The 20,809-nt window shown below is 40.2% G+C and overlaps 1 protein-coding gene across 1 annotated transcript in view; it reads right to left on the bottom strand.

Annotated features, from left to right (window-relative positions):
* ltbp1 (latent transforming growth factor beta binding protein 1) overlaps positions 1–20,809 on the bottom strand; it is a 110,554-nt gene that overhangs the window by 25,763 nt on the left and 63,982 nt on the right. The window contains exons 14-24 of the mRNA XM_059359052.1: positions 20,404–20,529; positions 19,972–20,097; positions 19,360–19,485; positions 19,092–19,220; positions 15,662–15,790; positions 15,124–15,261; positions 12,477–12,638; positions 10,046–10,135; positions 8,803–8,943; positions 5,756–5,896; positions 5,096–5,272 (exon numbers count right to left, since the gene is read on the bottom strand). Coding sequence (XP_059215035.1) covers positions 5,096–5,272; positions 5,756–5,896; positions 8,803–8,943; positions 10,046–10,135; positions 12,477–12,638; positions 15,124–15,261; positions 15,662–15,790; positions 19,092–19,220; positions 19,360–19,485; positions 19,972–20,097; positions 20,404–20,529 — 1,485 coding nt within the window. The remainder of the gene's footprint in view (positions 1–5,095; positions 5,273–5,755; positions 5,897–8,802; positions 8,944–10,045; positions 10,136–12,476; positions 12,639–15,123; positions 15,262–15,661; positions 15,791–19,091; positions 19,221–19,359; positions 19,486–19,971; positions 20,098–20,403; positions 20,530–20,809) is intronic.

The raw sequence follows: 20,809 nt of genomic DNA, 5'->3' as shown, positions 1-20,809 counted from the left end.
GCCAAGCATGATGATGGTTCATCACTGACCACTTATACATAATAATGTTTCATAAATTCCCGCCCTTTTTGATTAGCCACGCCCCCTTTCATAACTAATGAACCGTTTGTCCTAGAAACTTGTATGAGGTGTCAGATTACTCGGCATGAAGTCTCTGTTTAACTGGTGATTGATAACCCCGCCCCTTTTTGATTAGCCACGCCCCCTTTCGTAACTAATGAACCGTTTGTCCTAGAGACTTGTATGAGGTGTCTGTGAACTCAGGACAGAGTCCCTGTTTAACTGCTGATTCAAGCAACGCCCCCTTTGAGGGACCACGCCCCCTTTTACTAACTTGTGAACCGTTTGTCCTACAGACTTGTATGAGGTGTCTGTGAACTCAGGACAGAGTCCCAGTTTGACTGTTGATTTGAGCCACAAGAATGATGGTCCAGAGGCAAGCACACAATCAAAATTTCTTTAGAAATTTTCTAGTTATTTTTAATCTTCCGTTTCTTCCGTGTCATTTTTCGGTCGACTACTCCTCCCAGAGTTTTGGTCGCACATTCACAAAAAAGGTATCAAATCGACCGGCTCGGCCATGACAAGTGTGCTATGACTTTTCTAAGGGTTTCGACAAACGGTTTTCAAATTATTGGGCAAAAACACGTCAAAAAATCCCCCCAATGTAACCCTATGGAGAGTCTAGAGCGGTGATGTCATCAAACAGAGTGTAGAGGGAGAGAACGAATTGTCAAAAAATTAATTTGAAAACTGCACTCCAGGCCGCAAATTTCACTCTACAGAAATAATTTATACATAGAAACGTAGGAAAATTTGTCCTCTCACTCACAATCCTCTGGTGAAGCTGTCAGAGTTATAGTTTGGGCGCAGGATGCACAGATGCACAAACAAAACGCACCAACTGCCTCATTGGCTCCAATATTAAAAATGCAGGAAGATTTCTCCCCAAAAAAAATGTAACCGTTTTTTTAAATCGCTCTAACAAAGCTATTTTTTCATCTTTCTTAGAAAAAAACATATGTAGATGTTCAGGAAGAACTCAGGACGCTCAAAGTGAAGTCGGATCAATGATAGGTATTATGGTTTTGCCAAAAATGCTTTCTGTTCGAGGCCAGAATTTTCAGTTTGTCCACCTCTGTCTGCGGAACTTTCTCCAACAGCAGTTAATTTCAGTTGATTGCTCTGCTCTTATTGGTCGACTCCACCTGGCCACGTGGTTGCTTAGCTACCAAAGCCTCCCCCCTCCCCCCTCCCCTCCTCCAACACAGACATTCTAACTGATAACTGTCAGTTTACTCTAAGTAAACAGACATGTTGTTCTTCATAAAACATGAGACCTTATAACTTGACCATACATTGTCCAATCTTCCTCAAACTTGTCAAGCATGATGATGGTTCATCACTGACCACTTATACATAACAATATTTCATAAATTCCCGCCCTTTTTGATTAGCCACGCCCCCTTTCATAACCAATGAACCGTTTGTCCTAGAGACTTGTATGAGGTGTGAGTGTACTCAGCAGAAAGTCCCTGTTTAATCCCTGCCCCTTTTGATAAGCCACGAGAGTCACGGTCCAGAGGCAAGCACACAATCAAAATTTCTTTAGAAATTTTCTAGTTAGTGCCACGGCTGAGCAGCGAGGCACTCATCTTCACTGCAAGCAGTGAGGATGAGTGCCTCGAGCAAAGCTCGAGGCATCTCTTATTATTGCTCATGTTTATTATTATAGATTATTCTTCCGTAAAAACTTTGGCGCGTAACTAGTCTCACAGCTTTGAGAAATCGCGAAAAGTAAAAACGTCAAAAGTTGCGCCCTAATCGGGAATCGTGTGGAATGACTTTTATTAGCGATCGGCGCGCACGTTTTCGCACAACGTGCACAAACGTGCACTTTTTGGCCCATCCGGAACGCATTGCGCCAACTTTGGGGCCTCACCATTTGCAAACCGTTGCTCGTAAAATTCCGAAGCGATTTAGAAAGTTGTAGGGCCTGAATTTAACTCTAGTCCTGTGAAATTTCAAAGCGATTGCACGTATAGTTTTCGCACGAAGTGCGAAAACATTTCCATTTTTCCAAACTAATGGGGAGGGCGATTTTCCCATGTGTGTGTATTGCGCGGAATGTTCAGACTCTAGAGCGGTGATGTCATCAAGCAGAGTGGAGAGGGAGAGAAGGAATTGTCAAAAAATAAATTTGAAAACTGCGCTCCAGGCCGCAAATTCCACTTTACAGAAATAATTTATACATAGAAACGGAGGAAAATTTGTCTTCTCACTCACAATCCTCTGGTAAAGCTGTCAGAGTTTTAGTTTGGGCGCAGGACACAGAGAAGTGCCACCAAAACGCAACAACTGCCCCATTGAGTCCCATATTAAAAACACACGAGGATTTTTGAAATAATCAGATTTTACCGTTTTTTTAGATCGCTCTAACAAAGCTATTTTTTCATTTTTCTTAAAAAAAAATATATGTAGACGTTCAGGAAGAACTCAGGACGCTCAAAGTGAAGTCGGATCAATGATAGGTATTATGGTTTTGCCGAAAATGCTTTCTGTTCGAGGCCAGAATTTTTAGTTTGTCCACCTCTGGCTGCTCAGTGTGGCAGAACTGTCTCCACCTTCAGTTAATTTCAGTTGATTGCTCTGCTCTGATTGGTCGACTCCACCTGGCCACCTGGTTGCTTCAAACTTGTCATGCATGATGATGGCTCATCACTGACCAGTTGTACATAACAATATTTCATAAATTCCCGCCCTTTTTGATTAGCCACGCCCCCTTTCTTAACTAATGAACCGTTTGTCCTAGAAACTTGTATGAGGTGTCAGATTACTCAGCATAGCGTCCCTGTCTAACTGTTGATTGATAACCCCGCCCCTTTTGATTAGCCACGCCCCTTTTACTAACTAATGAACCGTTTGTCCTAGAAACTTGTATGAGGTGTCCGCTAACTCAGGACAGAACCCCTGTTTTACTGGTGATTGAAGCCACGCCCCCTTTGAGTAGCCACGCCCCTTTTTACTAACTAGTGAACCGTTTGTCCTACAGACTTGTATGAGGTGTCTGTGGACTCAGGACAGAGTCCCTGTTTGACTGGTGATTGAAGCCACGCCCCCTTTGCGTGGCCACGCCCCTTTATACGAACTAGTGAACCGTTTGTCCTACAGACTTGTATGAGGTGTCTGTGAACTCAGGACACGGTCCCTGTTTAACTGCTGATTTAAACCACGAGAATCATCCGGCAGTAGTCCCGTGGCACTCCAAAATTTCCCTGGAATTTTGTTTCTAGTTATTCTTCCGTTTCTTCCGTGGTGTTTTTTCGGTCGACTACTCCTCCCAGAGTTTTGGTCACACATATACAAAAAAGGTATCAAATCGACCGGCTCGCCCATGACAAGTGTGCTATGACTTTTATAAGGGTTTCGACAAACGGTTTTCAAATTATTGGGCAAAAACACGTCAAAAAATCCCCCCAATGTAACCCTATGGAGACTCTAGAGTGGTGATGTAATCAAACAGAGTGGAGAGGGAGAGAACGAATTGTCAAAAAATAAATTTGAAAACTGCGCTCCAGGCCGCAAATTTCACTCTACAGAAATAATTTATACATAGAAATGTAGGAAAATTTGTCCTCTCACTCACAATCCTCTGGTAAAGCTGTCAGAGTTATAGTTTTGGCGCAGGACACACAGATGCACAAACAAAACGCACCAACTGCCTCATTGGCTCCCATATTAAAAACGCAGGAAAATTTCATGAAAAAGTAGATGTAAGTGTTTTTTTAAATCGCTCTAACAAAGCTATTTTTTCATTTTTCTTAAAAAAAAATATATGTAGACGTTGAGGAAGAACTCAGGACGCTCAAAGTGAAGTCAGATCAATGATAGGTATTATGGTTTTGCCAAAAATGCTTTCTGTTCGAGGCCAGAATTTTCAGTTTGTCCACCTCTGACTGCCCCGGTGGCGGAACTGTCAGTTAATTTCAGTTGATTGCTCTGCTCTTATTGGTCGACTCCACCGGGCACCTGGTTGCTTAGCTACCAAAGCCCCCCCCCCCTCCTCCTCCAACACAGACATTCTAACTGATAACTGTCAGTTTACTCTAAGTGAACAAACATGGCGTTTTCTTCATAAAACATGAGACCTTATAACTTGACCATACATTGTCCAATCTGCCTCAAACTTGTCATGCATGATGATGGTTCATCACTTATCAGTTCTACGTAACAATAATTAATAAATTCCCGCCCTTTTTGATTAGCCACGCCCCCTTTCATAACCAATGAACCGTTTGTCCTAGAAACTTGTATAAGGTGTCAGATTACTCGGCATAGAGTTCCTGTTTAACTGGTGATTGATTACCCCGCCCCTTTTTATTAGCCACGCCCCATTTTACTAACTAGTGAACCGTTTGTCCTAGAGACTTGTATGAGGTGTCAGTGCACTCAGCAGAAAGTCCCTGTTTAATCCCTGCCCCTTTTGATAAGCCACGAGAGTCACGGTCCAGAGGCAAGCACACAATCAAAATTTCTTTAGAAATTTTCTAGTTATTTGTGAAGTTTTCATTTCAATGTTCACAGTAATAATGTAATGTAATAAAGTGAGATTTTAAAATCTAAACTATAAATTTGTCTTAAATTATATGCAGTCAAATGGCACTTTAAAATAATTGTTTTAACAAATTTTTAATTTGTTTGTTTTTGATAGGTATTGAACTTCCATAAAAACACTATTTTGTAGTTCTCTAGCTTAGCCTCTGAATTATTTGGACAGCATATGAGTGCAGCACAGATGTCCTATATCCCAATGTTAACAAAAAATTAAAAATATTTTGTATATCTGAAAGGGTTCTTCCATGGCCTATGCTACTCCCTTCAACAGAGATTCATAAAAATCAGGCCAGTAGATTTGCTGTAATCCTGTTGACAGAAAACTTCTGCTCTAACGCTAAACAGTCGGATTACAGAGTTTGCTTGTGTCAGTGCTGGAAAACAGTTGATACAACAGAATGTGTAAGACACAGAAACATTATGGTGTATCTGAGCTTGCCCTAACACTAGAAAAGTAAGTGTTTTGTTGTGTAGTGTGTACCTGTGTTTCTGTGTGGACACAGAGCACATTCCATGCCCCAGGCCTCTCCATAGAGACAGCAGCACTCCGTGTACGTGGTCTTCCTGTTGGGACCTAGTGGCCGCGTGCACGTCATGGTCTCTGTAACTTTCTGCCAGCAGATACCCTGGTAGTCTATCTGCTCCGCCTCATGTTGGTCTGCAAACATACATACAGCATTACTACATGACACAGTGTTGTGTGTTGGGACTGAAACATTACAGACAGGTAGGTGCTTGTTTTGAAGCACAGTGGGAGGGCAGCTCGGTATATTCAGTGCGTGTGGGTATTCACCCACACGCACTGAATATACCGAGCTGCCCTCCGAGCTGCCCTCGGAGGAGGACGGTGGGTCTGGGTTTTGACTGACTGACAGGTGACAGACAATCTGAGCAGACACAACACAAAACAACTTTATATTATGAATAGAGTAGATATACTTTCAGTAGCTTGAAATGTGACATTAGCGCAGCACATGAGACTCTGGCAGGCCGCCACAGTCCAGATAATTAATAGGAAATCCTTACAGCACTACCTCAATAAGTAGGAATGTTACCAATATCACGATATGCATTTTTTTTCCCATAAAAAAAATATACCGTTAGAATCTTGAACGACACGATATGGCACACCCCTACTTACCAGCCACCTCCGGAATTAAGACACAGCGGTTACTGCTGGGGTCCAAAACCATGGGAGGTCTACAGTAACACATGTATGAGCCATCTGTGTTCAAACATTGTCCATTAATACACAGCGACTCATCCAGACACTCGTTGATGTCTGCGGGAGAGGGGAAAAAGACGGAAACATTTAGAGGACTAATTTTAAGTCAAAATTTCTTCATGGCAGCTGAACTTTAATGCCCCATATTGCCATGGATTAACACTTGTATTATCTTCACTTTTGGGACCCTCGGTCCCAGATCAAATTGGCCCAAGACTTTTTGGGTTTTTTAAAACATTTCTGAAATGAAATTTTACTTCATAAACCATTAAAATATATTGACTTTATCTCAATTTCAAACAATTGAGATAACATATATGCAGGCGGACACATGACAGACGGTGAAGAGTGCAGGAAAGTAGGAGCAAACAGCTTATCTGTGCTTAGATTATAATAATGTAACATTATCTGTGTGTGTGTGTGTGCGTGCGTGCATTTGCATGCGGGCGCGGTCCCACGAAGGATGTGGGGTATAGCATGTATACATTTTTTTTTTATTGTCACAGAAAAATAGGTAAGGCCATTGAGTTTCAGATAGAAAAAATGTATACCATTTTTCAATTACACCCGAATACCCTAATCACAAACACACAACCTACTCAGCTACAAATAACGCTTATGCCCAAACCCACTTTTGCCCCTCAACTCCGCTCCTAGAAAAGCTTGTTATAGAATAAACAACCATGATTAGGATTAAGATTCAGTTTTGCGCACACACACACACACACACACACACACACACACACACACACACACACACACACACACACACTATGAGGGGTATTTTATGCCAGCACACTATACTTAAACGCCTAGAATGCGTCGCCTGTGCCAGCATAAAGTCTGATTAATAGGCGTGCTTACAGACACGCGTATTGCGAGTACACCAGATGACATGGGTGACGGGTGAAAAGTGCCACGAGCGAACGTAGTGGACGCCTGTGTGTGTGTGTAATGCGTGTACGTTAACAGTGTGTTACTCTGTGTAACAGTTCAGCTGTTACACAGAGTCTCAGCTTCATATGGTATTGTTTATAAGAAAGCACAACTTACAGATGAACTCCAAGCCCCCACAGAGCTGTCAGGATATTTCTATTATTTTCAGGCCAGTTTTTATTTTCTTGTTAACGAAATCTCTCTCTCTCTCTCTCTCTCTCTCTCTCTCTCTCTAGGTTTGAATGATATCGAATTGATATTTAATGATAGCAAGGGTGAAAGGGATAATTAAAATAATTTCAGCTACTTAAAAATAGTAGGCTAATAGTAAAGTGCAACGCTCACAGCCAGTTCCCAGCTTCGCGCGCGGACACACAGTTCATTACGCACCAGCTGTAATTAGGTAGGTTTACCTGCCTGCAGAAGCCGTAATCGCTGTCACCCCTGAATATTAAGTAGCCATGCGGACCTATCTAATGAATATTCAGTAGCCATGTGGACAGCAGTCCGTTCACAATATGATTCCATCGGACCTTATATCTACACTGTTTAACCCAATTCGGCACTTATGCACAGTCCCATTATGTTTTACAGACATTCCTAGTTAACTAATGAGGTAAAACATTTTGTTTAAGCTGCATTTTGCTGACTTTCACTCCTAAAACAGGCTAATTAAGCCTCCGGTTTTGGCCGGAAAAACGTTAAGTTTATCTGGTACATACGAGATAGTCTTTCTCTTCATCTATAAGTTATGCTTTCTTATAAACAATACCATATGAAGCTGAGACTCTGTGTAACAGCTGAACTGTTATAGGCTTACACGCCTTACACACACACACAGGCGTCCACTACGTTCGCTAGTGGCACTTTTCACCCGTCACCCATGTTATCTGGTGTACTCGCAATACGCGTGTCTGTATGCCTATGTAGAATTGTACTTAACAGTCACGCGGGTCTTCATGTCACGTATTTGAGGCGTAGTTCACCCGTCACGCAGCCGTCACGTAGGCGTATGTGCAACAACGCGTGTACAGCGTCTGCGTGACGCCTACGTGACGCCTGTCTGTCCATTGAAAGTGAATGGAATTTACACGCGCACGTTAGACGTTTGATGTCATCGCATAGGCGCTGTACACGCGTTTTAGTATAGTGTGCTGGCATAAAATGCCCCTCATACACACACACACACACACACACACACACACACACACACACACACACACACACACACACACACACACACACACACACACACACACTGAAGCACAAAGGCTATATCTGGGATTGTGTTTAAAAAAAAAAAAAAAAAGTAAAACCTTCTCACCATTTTCATTTTTCAAGTTGAGGATTACAAAAAGATACATCTGTTCGACTATTGCTGCTATCTGTGAATGGTAACAGCAATGAAATTACTGTTGAATCAGTTTTTAACATGAAGTTAAAAACTGATTCAACCCCCCCAACTCCTGCAGAGCCCTGACCCTAGTTGAAGTGTATGCTATTTTAAGAATATACTCACTGCCTCATCAAAGCCATTATACTCCTTTGACAAAAACAGTAATTTTACCTTGCAGAACACGGGAGATGCTGGTCTACCACTGCCTCAATCGTGTTACTTTGGTGTTGAAAAGGCTTAGCAACGTCACACAATAGCACAACTAAAGGATTGAGGCAGTGGTAAACCAGCAGCTGGGTCTTTGATAGTGGAAGTACAAGCAATGAATATAATAGCTTCTAAATACCAGCAGTAATATGAGTTATAGTAGCAGCAATAATAAAGAAGCATGACTAATATTTAACATTATTGATAACTTTAAGTCGTGCATTGTAAAAAAGTATTCCTAAAGTGTTTCTGTCACCAAATTTCTGGGTCAGATTAAAGCCCGATTTTGATCGATTTGCAGCAAAAATGTGAACCTGTAATTCAAACTTGTTACTAAAAGTGGATGTACAGTAATGAACATATGATTATGCACATATGCATACACAGACAAATACACACAACTTTTCTGATTGCTGTGTGTCACCTCTGCATTCCAGTTTGGCAGAGTCATAGTCCTGTCCAGTCTTGCAGTAACACTCGTAGCTGCCCACGGTGTCCAAACAGAAGCCTCCTTTGCACACCTCCTGACCAAACAGTGTACATTCATCTGCATTTGCATCTGCATCTGCAAACAGGTAGAGGGTAATATGTTTAATGTTCATAGAATTCATGTTGACTAGAACCGTACTGTGTGGAAGTACAAAAGTGCAAATGGACAAGCCCTATAAGTCACCATCATTTTCTATCATTAGATGTAGGGTTGCGTAACTGTATTTTTCAAATTCATCCAGCTGCAGCTGTAGTAAAGGAAGCTGAAGGAAAATTAACTTCCAAATATGGTTGGTTGGCTGGTGGTTAAGACACCAACGCCCAAAACACTATGTAATCAGAGATGAAGTGACCAAGGAACTGAAGAATGGACACCAGGACAGAGCCATAGGGGTATATGGAAGGATGACCAGCTTTTTGTCTGTTTGCAGCTGGAGCGGCTGGGTCAGCCAATATCAAAAGCTGCCAAGCCTATGTGGGTATATTGTGGGTATATTACAATCACACCTCATCGGATCTTTGGTTTATGTTTTGATAACTGATAACTTTGTTAAATAAATAATTTGTTGATCTGTTAATTTGCCCTTTGCCTGCATCTCCCAGTCTTTTGTCATGGCTTTAGAGCCAGGTCCTCCGTGGCTCACAGAACAGCACACACATCATTATACATAAACGTGCAGTCTGCAGTAAAAAGGCTGCAGCTTTGGTGAACTTAAGCTACAAAACCAATGACCTAGTTTTAGGGCATAAAAACTTCCTAGTTAGGCGTTATAAAATGCAGTAGTTACAAGGTTGACGTTAGCCACTAAAATTACATAAAAGTATGTAATAGTTAAGTTAAAAAAAACATGGTTCACAAACTATTTGTTTGACCCAACCCTCCCTGAGTGTGGCATCTACCATTTAAACTCAATAACTACTAATACATCAGCAAGATGGAGGCGGGGGACAGTCTACAACGTAAATATGAGTTGTATTTCGCTGCCTGTACAAACCCTAAAAAGTTGTTTTTGATGGGGAGACGAATCTTGAATTATGACAGTACTGTTTGACAACAACTATAATCATACATCAAACATGTAAAAAAAACGTTTGGAGGTAATTAAAATGTTCTATAAAACACTGGATTCAGCTGTGTGACTTGTGTGTTAGGTTCTGTAGAGGTATCTTATTCTTACCTTTATAGGTGTCAGCTGTGGGTACTCCATATAGCAAGTCTCCATTGGGAATAAAACCTCTTCCAGATGGACACATCTGATTGAACTGGTCTGAAAGGATACCGACATGGAGGTTTGGAGTTAAGAGTTCATCAGGCACTGGTTATGTGTAAACCTTACAGTGTGTCCTGTAAGGACACTTTATTAAGTAAAAATGTCTGTATAGGCTGTAATATGCTGATTTTAGGCCACTCTATGTTGTGCCATGGTAGGCACGTTGTTACTTGAATGCCTGTTCACCAATAATGAGAGAAAATTACCAGTCCGACAAAATGTTGCATTTACTAAAGTTCAGATTAAATGGGAAGATGAGTGGTGTGCAAGTCTCTGAAAACCAACCAAGGACAGCAACAGTTGGTGTGATATGCTCAAGCATTCATGCAGCTGAAGCCAATAAAGGAAACCTAACTGAGGCTGGTGAATGATAAACTGCAATAGTCTAGTCCAGATGACACAAAGGGTGTTACTGTTTGAGCCATTTTATTATTAGTATCAATATATATGTATGTATATATGTGTATACCGTGTATATTGGCACGGTTCACCACTGGTGCCTTCGCTGTCATCAGCAAAGGCACCAGTGGTGAACCATGCCAATTGGAGCTGGGCCTTCAGCTTAGTGACCAGCACCAAAAAAGCATCAACAGGCAGAACATTTTGCAAGGTAAAAAAATAGTCAATTTTGACTATATTTTAACATTACTGTTAATCTTCTTCTTACTCTCATCTTGTGTTAAAACTTCCCATTCCTGTTTAATCGCCTTAAGTGCAATTACATTAAGTATTCTATCTATGGAATTTCTAGAGGATGTAGGCATCTATGGTATATTGTATGTGAATGACCATAGCTTTTGAAAACTCAACAGCAGGGGTCCATGGTGTGAACAAGTAAATTGCCATTTACTCTGTGAATGTTACCATCAGTTTGGATAATGCTATGTTCTGGGCCTTAAGCCTCAGTTTCCAAATGTTCTCTGGCGTTTTCCCTAACCCTCATGTCTCTGTCTTCCCATGTCTGTGTGTGTGGCAGGATCCTCCAACGGCTGAATTTGAAGGATACTATGTCATCGACAGCTGAAGGACTGTCCCAGTGTCCAGGATCCTCCAGAGGACAGAGTCCTTCTGTTGACCAAATTCCAAGGATGATTGTGTGTATCCTACGTGTGCCTCCATAAAGCCTTGCACACACCGGTCTACTGGGAGATTTAAAAATGGCGAGCAAAGAAACGGCGACTCCGGCGGCACAATATGAATTTAAATATTTAAGTATTTTCAGTTTACACTGAATATTTGTAATATAACTTACAGAGCTTGTGTTCAAAATCAAGCAAATCATGCATAAACAAATGCCAGAATATTTATCTAAAAGATAATAAACATCATCTTGATACATTGCCAGTTAAGTTAATTGATGCCGTCTAAGTCGCTAATAAGTTATTAATTGTTAATTCAGATGTATGCGTCAGATGATGATGTACTATGTGCAAAGTATATGTAGCTATGCCATTCAGAATTTGTTTATTGTGTTAACAGGGACCGACAGTCTGCTATTATCCGTTATTGTTATTTATAAATAACTGTTATTGTTCTGTACTGTAAAATTAAAAACAGGACACATCTCTATGGTGAGTTATGCGCCGCTGCTTTTATGAAACTAAGTAGCGGGTAAATTCAGCCAGGACCAGTGAAATATTCAGGTTTAATTCACTTTGTGTCTTTTACTTGCTAAATCGTGGAGATTCGACTTGAAAGCATATTCTTCCATTTCCACTAATATGTGTCAGAGTGCTGATGCCAAAGCCAAATCATGTCTCAACTGGAAGGACTCGCTTCTGGAGGACCCCACTCTGAAGGAAGGATCCTACCAAGGAAGGACCTCACCCTACTGTCCTATGGTCGCAAGGACATTGGGACTGTGTGTGTGTGTGTGTGTGTGTGTATGATGCAGGCGTGGCCTCCTTTCTCCTACTCTTCACTGTGTGTCACAAATGAGGGCAAACTCATTGGCATAACCAACACTGTTGGACTTTCAACAACCAACCCTGCAGATTGTTGTTTTAAGGCCATTATACACATTGCAACTTAAAAAGCACAGGACATCACACACCCAATCAATCAATCACAACCTCACCCTACTGTCCTATGGTCGCAGGTACAGGGCACTGTGGTGCAGTGGGGCTGTCATGCGCTGCTATCTAATATGTATGGTGCTATGGGAAATAATTTCCCCTCTGAGTCAATAAAGTCTAAAATCAAAAGGTACCAAAATTATGCTTTTAAAATAATTTTCTTTACTGTGTTAATGAAATATAGCCAAATGTATGTATGGTAAAGATCCTGGGTGGTATTGTCCAGCTACTTTTCTGCTCTTCCTATACCTCCCCTAACTCACCTGTGCCATTGACAGGACAGGGATGCACCTCACAGTTATCACCCCATCCAGCTCCCAGTGTGCAGCAGCACTCCTGCAGGGTAACATGGCTGGTCAGCACACTCTCACACAGATTCTCATCATTCAGATTGTAGTAGCACTCCTTACGCTCCACCGATGACACTGAAAGACGAATAAAGGAAGAGAGTAATGTTCAGACAGCAGGTGGCAGGGTGTGCAAACAGCATCTGGTAGACCTGACCTCATGAATAAATAAAGGACACAATACTTGGCTCAAGTCCAGCCAATCCTGTCGGATAAATTCTACAGTAGGAGTTGAAAAGTTATCCAACCATTCTATACTGTACATGTTTACTTGTTTGTTCCTTATGTGTAATACTGCCACAGAGAACTTTCTACAGCTGCAAGAGTTTTGAATGCACCAGTCAGTCAATACATTTCTCTGTAGCATCAGAGATTGCACTTAATTGCAAGTAAAATCACGGGCACCCAGTCAAAACAGGAAATAAATCAAATCAAATCAAATCAAAATAGATAAATCAAATGAAACAAGAATGATTAGCCTTTGATATATTGACCTCTGTCCTCTGCTCATAAGAAGCATACAGACAATTGCTTGAGGATAAATGAAGACATTTTTAGGGTTTAGAGACATACAAAACACTGTTGATTCTGGAAAAGGAGAACAAAGTGACTTTTCATTGCAAAATTAAATGTCTTTTCACTTGCTTTTCTGTTCAGCTAAAATCATGCTAATTTGAAAACACAATCCATATGTGCTGATTTGCAAAATGAGAAATAGGAAATCCATATTTTGTATTTTTAGTTTCGTAGTATAGTATTGTATATTCCATAGTTTCTTCAAGAATTGAGACTAAATTAATAAATGAACTATCCTGTTTCCTGTTATGGGTGGTGCCCAAGGTGGATTAAACTCAAGTTATATTTGAAAAAATACATTTATAATATATATACATATAACTCTCTCTCTCTCTCTCTCTATTTATATATACATATATACATATATATATATACATATATATATATACATATATATTAGAGGTGGGAATCACCAGAGGCCCCACGATACGATTTTATCGCGATACTTGAGTCACGATACGATATTATTGCGATTTTAAGCATTTCACGATATGGTGAGTATTGCGATACAATATATTGCGATTTTAAGCATTTCACGATATGGTGAGTATTGCGATACAATATATTGCGATTTTACTGTTTAAAATTACTTATTTAACGGCATTTTGTGTCCACAAAATTAAATTAAATCAATAATTGTTTTGTCAAATAAGACAGTCTTTTTATTTCTCCACAATGAGAGTCAAACCCACAGACTGACCAACAAAGTATTCAGTCAAACTGAACTGAACTGATATCAAACATGCAGTGCAACGTTTGATCCGGTGTGACTTTCATGTTCTGCTCGAGTCTTAAGAACGTGAGACAGACGCTTCCAGTCATCTGTCACACAATGAGCCGTTATAGTCACATATGAATCTACTGCCCGCGACGTCCACGCAACACAAGTTATCGCAAGTATATCTGCTGTTCCCAAACTTTCCTCAACTTCAAGCTTTACTGCTGTGTATAGCTTTGATACGGCTGTGTCCGTGAAATAACGTTGCGACGGAGTCACATACCTGGTTCCAGTGTCTTTACCATTTAGCTAAAACCATCGTTTCCACAACGTTGTATGGCCTCAAGTCTTTGCACATGAAGAAAGCAATGGATTGTGTTATTTCCTTTGCGCGTTCTGAATTGAGAGGCAGTTTTGTCGGCTGGTTTCTCGGTAGCGCTGATGTAGCGTTAGCTTTGGCGTCATCAGTTAATGCGATCTCAGGATGGTGGAGTGAGATGAGCCCGCAAGTCCGTTGTATTCCCCGAGTATTTTATTTTCAAGCGGCACTCCTTGCAAACTCCATGTGTCATTTCTATCTCATTCGTCCCTTCCTTGTTAAAAAAAATCCAAAATAAATCCACACGCTTAACATTAACTCGGACGGGGCTCTCCTTATTTATTATCGCCGGTGCCGCCATCTTTGTTGTACCAACTTCTTCTGTCACGCTGACCATCACCTCTACTGACCTCACCAGAATAATACTCAACAGCACCATCTAGTGGATCAAAAAAGCAATTGATTTCATTTTAAGTACCAAAGAATTCACTTCATTTTTTCCATTAATTATGACAAAAAGTATCGATACTTGGCGGCCATGAATCGATATTATATCGCCATGCAAAATATCGCGATACTACGCTGTATCGATTTCTCCCCCCACCTCTAATATATATATATATATACATATATATATATATAAAAATAGAGAGAGAGAGAGAGAGAGAGAGAGAGAGAGAGTTATATGTATATATATTATACATTTATTTTTTGTGATATCCAAAGTTATGGGCTATTTAATCTCTGCTAACAGTGCATATCCTTGTGGCATTAATTCTCACAAAATATTAAGGGACCATTTAATACTTTTATGCTGACTAGTCTACTATATGAAGTTTGTGTACCTCAATTTATTAACTGTGAATTAATCAGAGTGTCATGAAAGCAGTTATACACCCTGATGTCTTCAGAGTCCTTGCTAATTTGTACAAAAGCTGTAGGCTGGTCACCTGTAGGAACTGGCTCACACTTGGCAGTCATAAAATTATAGTCCATGCTGCTGGGACACACACAACGGAAGGAACCATCAGTGTTCACACACGTTGCTTCTCCACACACACTGCTCAGCAGGTCACACTCATTTACATCTGTAGAGTAAGAACAGAAGAACATGTTGATAAATTATATTCTGAATTCGTCTGGTCATTAGCCTGACTATCGAACAATCGAGACATGATACGGTAGTGAGCCTGCATTAGCCATTAATCCATTATAGCCTGTTATCTTTATATTCACTTTGCACATCTAGAATTTTCTAGTGACACATAGGCAGAGCTGTCTCTAGAGAGATGTTTCACTGATAAAGAAATGTCTGGATCAACACATCATTCCGGTATAGTGAAAAAAACCTGCTCTTTCTTGTTTGTATATCTTTAAACCAATCACAATTGCTTTGTGTAGTTTCTGTGAGGTTTCTGTAAGCTGTGTGGGCTGTGTGTATGCGTGACTGGGCATGTGTTAGCCTCTCTGTTCGCATACCAAACTTACCCAAACAGCCTTGGCCATCCTGGGATTCCTGGTAGCCCTCTTCACAGAGGCATCGGAAGGAACCCATTCTGTTTTCACAAAAGCCATGAGGGCCACAGAGTGTCTCATTGAGCCCACACTCATCAATATCTGCAGAACAAACAAAGCCAAAAAATGTCAAATGCTTTTTTTCTTTGATAGATTTTTTGTTTCATCCTAACACTCATTACAGCCCTCTGCATTATCTCTTGCTCTAACATTGTTTTCATTCTGGTTATTTTGCACTATGCAAAATAATTGCACTATGGTGTATGAACACACACACACACACACACACACACACACTTAAAGGCACGCACAGAAGCACGCTATGAGGGGCATTTAATGTCAGCGAAACATGTGTACAGCGCCTATGCGATGACATCAAACCTCTAACTTGCGCATGTAAATTCTTTCAATGGACAGACAAGCGTCATGCAGACACTGCACACGCGTTGTTGCTAATATGCCTATGTGACGGGTAAACAACGCCTTAAATATGTGACATGAAGACCAGCATGACTGTTAAGTACAAGTCTACATGAGCGTACAGACACGCTATGTGATGTTTGTGGAAATCAAATAGTGAGGGGTGATTCGTGCCTTGCCGATCTGTGTAGATCTGCTGCAGAACATAGAAAATGAATAACTGTCAGGTCCTGATGATCCAGTGGACCTCACAGCCTCTTCCTCAGTTTGGCGCCTGAGCAATGGTCCAGTCCTGATATACTGTTACAGGCGTACACGCATTACAGGCATTAACGCGCGTGTTATTGTCCTAAAGCCAACGCTTCAGACGCCTTAACGTGTGCACGTGTAGACTGAAATAGCCTAAACTGTCTAATCGGTCTCTCTTAGTAATACAGGGACTGCTTGAATTGTGAAGCAGCTGTTAAACTCAAAATTCATCATCATAAAGTAAATAATTATTTGTACATTGAGACGAGCGTGCGCACAAGCGTCCGCTATGTTCGCTCGTGGCACGACACTTTTCACCCGTCACTCCTTTATTATCTAGTGTACTGGCTTGTACGCACGCCTATTATAAGTCTCTATGCAGGTGCAGGTGACACGGTTAAGGTGTTTTAGTATAGTTCGCTGGCATAAAATGCCCCTCACACAATCAGCCAAACACTATGTGCTGGAGATATACTTGCTTGTTCACTTACTTGCCTGTGTACAACGTGTGTTACTGGAGGATTTCAACAGAGAGAACACAAGAGAAATCAGACTGTATAGAACTACCAGAGCTGCAGGATGTAAATAACAAACATGGCAACACTCCAGGAGTACTGTATAATTTGTAGATCACGGCAAAAAAAAAGTGACAGCAGGACCAGTCGTGGATGATATGTAAGGCCCTTACATCAAGCATGTCGTGAAGATTGTGCGTTCTACTTCGACACAGCCCAGCCAATGTGTGTATCGCATCTTGCAAACACGTTAATTTCTGGCAACATGCACAACTGACGCCCCAAACAGAACACAGTTATGCGCAGCAGCAATCATGTGCACACTAGAGACCTATCTTCGGTCTCACTGTCCCCTGTGTTTTACTTTATTTCTTCCATAAAGATTAGATAAATTACATGAAAGGTGAAAATTGAATGCAGTGGATTAAAGTCAAGTCAAGTCAAAGTTTATTTATAGAGCACATTTAAAAACAACCTCAGTTGACCAAAGTGCTGTACAGTTATTAAAATAGAATAAATCACACACAAAAGGTGTGTAGGTATAAATAAAAACAATGAAACAATAAAATACTAAAAACAGTAAAACAATAAAATAATAAAATAGTACTAAAAACTCAATCCAAAACAGAGTTAGGGATAAAAAAAAGACAAATAAAAGGGTAAAAAAGTAAAAAGAAAGCGAAGGACTCTTGCCTAGCTGGGACTGAACGCCAAGGAGAATAAATAGGTTTTTAATAATGTTTTAAAGTGCTCAACAGACTATGCAGCTCTGACCTGGAGAGTTAGGCTGTTCCACAGCTTTGGGGCCGCCATAGAGAAGGCTCTGTCCCCACGAGTACAGAGTCTGGACCGCGGTACAAAATAATACTTGTGCAATTGAAACAGCTGGTGTGAAAAGTTGTGAAAAAGACATGGATTAAATGTGTTCCTTATCACAGACACATAGTAACACTTGAGTAACACTCTCAGTCCCTGTATACATCAGGTGGAGAACAACAAATAATGTCCACATATTAAATACAAGACTGAAAGGCTGAGGATGTTTAAGCTAAATTTTAACAAAGCATTCCAACATGATCACAATGATAAAACAAATAGCTCTTTCAGACACAAACTGTTTTGAGGTGCAACAGGCACTGGGTTCAGCACACGTCTGACATTAAAGCAAGTTGTGACTGTAACCTTGTTTGTGTTTTATTTCTATTTGATTAGTTATTAATTAATTATTTAAATCAAAGCAGTAAGTAGTTAAGTAGTATATCACATATCACCCAGATATAATAAAACTACTAAATACTTTAAAAATAACACTGGAGAAATAAAAATTAAATATTATTTCATATAAGAGTGTAATTTTAAGAACTAAATTTGGAGTAAAATGTGTAAATTTTTACACATTTCATTGTTAAATTTGACACTGAATTGAGTAGATTTAACTCTATAAGAGTTAAATTGACACTTTGTTTTTTAATGTGTACTGTAGCAATGGCAACACAAGCAGCATACTTCACAAGCCATTGGCAGTAATGGGTTTCAGAGTGCTGTGGTGCCATTGTAGAGTTGTGTCTGTAAGGGCCTGAACATGCTGATGTTTAGCAGTTACATTTTTTTTCATGTTCACCATCTTCGTTAAGTATGGTAACTTTAAGCACTAAACACAAAATAGAGAAGAGGCAGATTGGAATGGCATTATTTTTCATGCATTTGCTTATAAACTCAACTATATGATAAAATGCAATTTTGATAAGATGATGGCACTGCAAAAAAAGTGTGTGTGCCTGAGTGTGATTGTGTGTGTACCAAACTGTATAGCAATCCATCCAACACACACTAGACATTCACACATTGCCAGCATGCTGATAATTTCACAATGCTAAAGGGGCTTTATCCAAAATATGCTTCCACAAAATAAAAAAAAGTCATATCAGTCACGTACACGGTCTCCCATGAAGTTGGATTAATTTTATTTTCAGAATCAATCCTCTGTTAATTGTGGTTTAATTTTCATTGTGATATGTTTGGAAGAGATTGAGCAATAAAGTTTTGAGGAGATATAAAATGTATCTGTCAAGAATAAATTACATTGTCACAATCTTTTCATGGAAATAAGTTAAAAAAATGTATTTCAACTTTTTAGGCAACCGTGTATACAAACATAACAGAAGTAAATTCTAATAAAAATAAATCTGGACCATGTGTGTGTGTTTCTTTTCTTTTACCATCACAGGAGGGCGTGCTAAGGTTGGCGGTGAATCCACTCTCACACAAACAGAGATAGGATCCCTCTGTGTTGATACATGCAGCATGGGAGGGACAGAGCTCTTGTTCATCCACACACTCATCAACATCTGGGAGGAAAGAGACATAAATCCACTGAGAGCTGTGTTTTTTTTATCCATTCAAGCAGTAGTACATACTGTAACATCTAAATCCCAGATCAGAAACTCATGTGGTGGTGAGAGGATGTATCCCAGCTCCAGAGCTCACCTCTGCAGCTGGTGCTGTTGATCTGTCGGTATCCCTGGGGGCAGGTACAGGTGTAAGAACCTATGTTGTTAACACACTCCCCCACATTCTCACAGGGCCTGGGTTCTTCTAAACACTCGTCCACATCTGAAACATACCAGTCTTATGACACTTTTTTGGATGGAAAGAGGAATATAAAGAAACAAAAGAAAATGGGCGTATTGACAAACGACCTATTCTGTCCTGTAGGTTGAAGATCTTGTTGTTCTTTTTACTTTTTACAGTTGTGACAAGTTGGCCGTCATTACTCACTTTGATCAATGCCGTTACTCATTCAGTAACTCAGTGACTCAGTGATAGACTTTTCAAATCATAAAGCTGGCTCTGGCATTCACTGGCTCCTGCCAAAATTATAATGAAACTTTTGTTTTCTCAAGAATATTTAGCAATCATTCTTAGAAGGGAAGAGATAGATAGATAGATAGATGAGTATCACCTTCCCAAGGACTAATTATATCAGTTCCTACTGCAACTGTTGGGTGTGTATGAAATACACTACAGCATGTTAAGAGTGTTTTTGTCTGCAAATTAATATGCTTTAGCGGTGAGTTGGCATGAGTTGTGGGTACGTACCAACACAACTGGTTCCCTCTCCATCGATAAGGAATCCCTGTGAACACACGCACAGAAAACTGCCTTCTGTGTTCGTGCAGCGACCACCAAAGCATAAAGATGGACTTTCCAAACACTCATCTGCATCTGGACACACACATCAGAGCAAACATAAGTATACAATGGATTGTAAACTCTGCTCATGTTGTACACATGAATGGTATATAAACAAGTCAGAAAAAAATGAATTCATCATTTAAAAGACATTGGTTTTGTACTTATTTTGATAATGGAAATTTCTTTCAGGACTAGTGGGCTTTATGTGATCTTGAAATTCTCCTTGTGCACTGCATACAAAGCTTGTTATTATTTAGGCCAAACTACGAACATGAACATTCACAAGATGGCATTGAGTTCAAAAACTGTCTTTGACCGCTGGACTGGAATCCTCACCTACACAGGTGGTTTGGGCGACATCCAGGTGGTATCCCTCATCACAGTGGCAGGTGTAACCCATGGCTGTGTTGTAACAAATCCCTTGACCACAAATATACGGGTTGATCTGGCACTCATCCACCACTGGCACAGGAGAGAGTGAGAAGAGTATTAATAATGCAGTAGTTTTAAAACTAATAACTGGTCTCCAAAAAACTATAAAGAGCCTTGACAAAGCTCAACATACTATTATTGTACAATAAGACACGTGTTTGATAGAGATAGCGGTCTTTTTCTCACTGCCAAAGCACAGCTTAGTTAACCTGGCAACTCATACAGAGAATCTGGAAAACCGAATAACTTGTATTTAATTATTTTTTTTATCTGTTTTTGATATTATTCAAGCTTTCCATACTTAAAGATC

This window comes from Centropristis striata, chromosome 20, assembly GCF_030273125.1.
Source record: "Centropristis striata isolate RG_2023a ecotype Rhode Island chromosome 20, C.striata_1.0, whole genome shotgun sequence".
NCBI classification, from domain to species: Eukaryota; Metazoa; Chordata; class Actinopteri; order Perciformes; family Serranidae; genus Centropristis; species Centropristis striata.
This window is presented reverse-complemented; position numbering and strand designations above follow the sequence as displayed.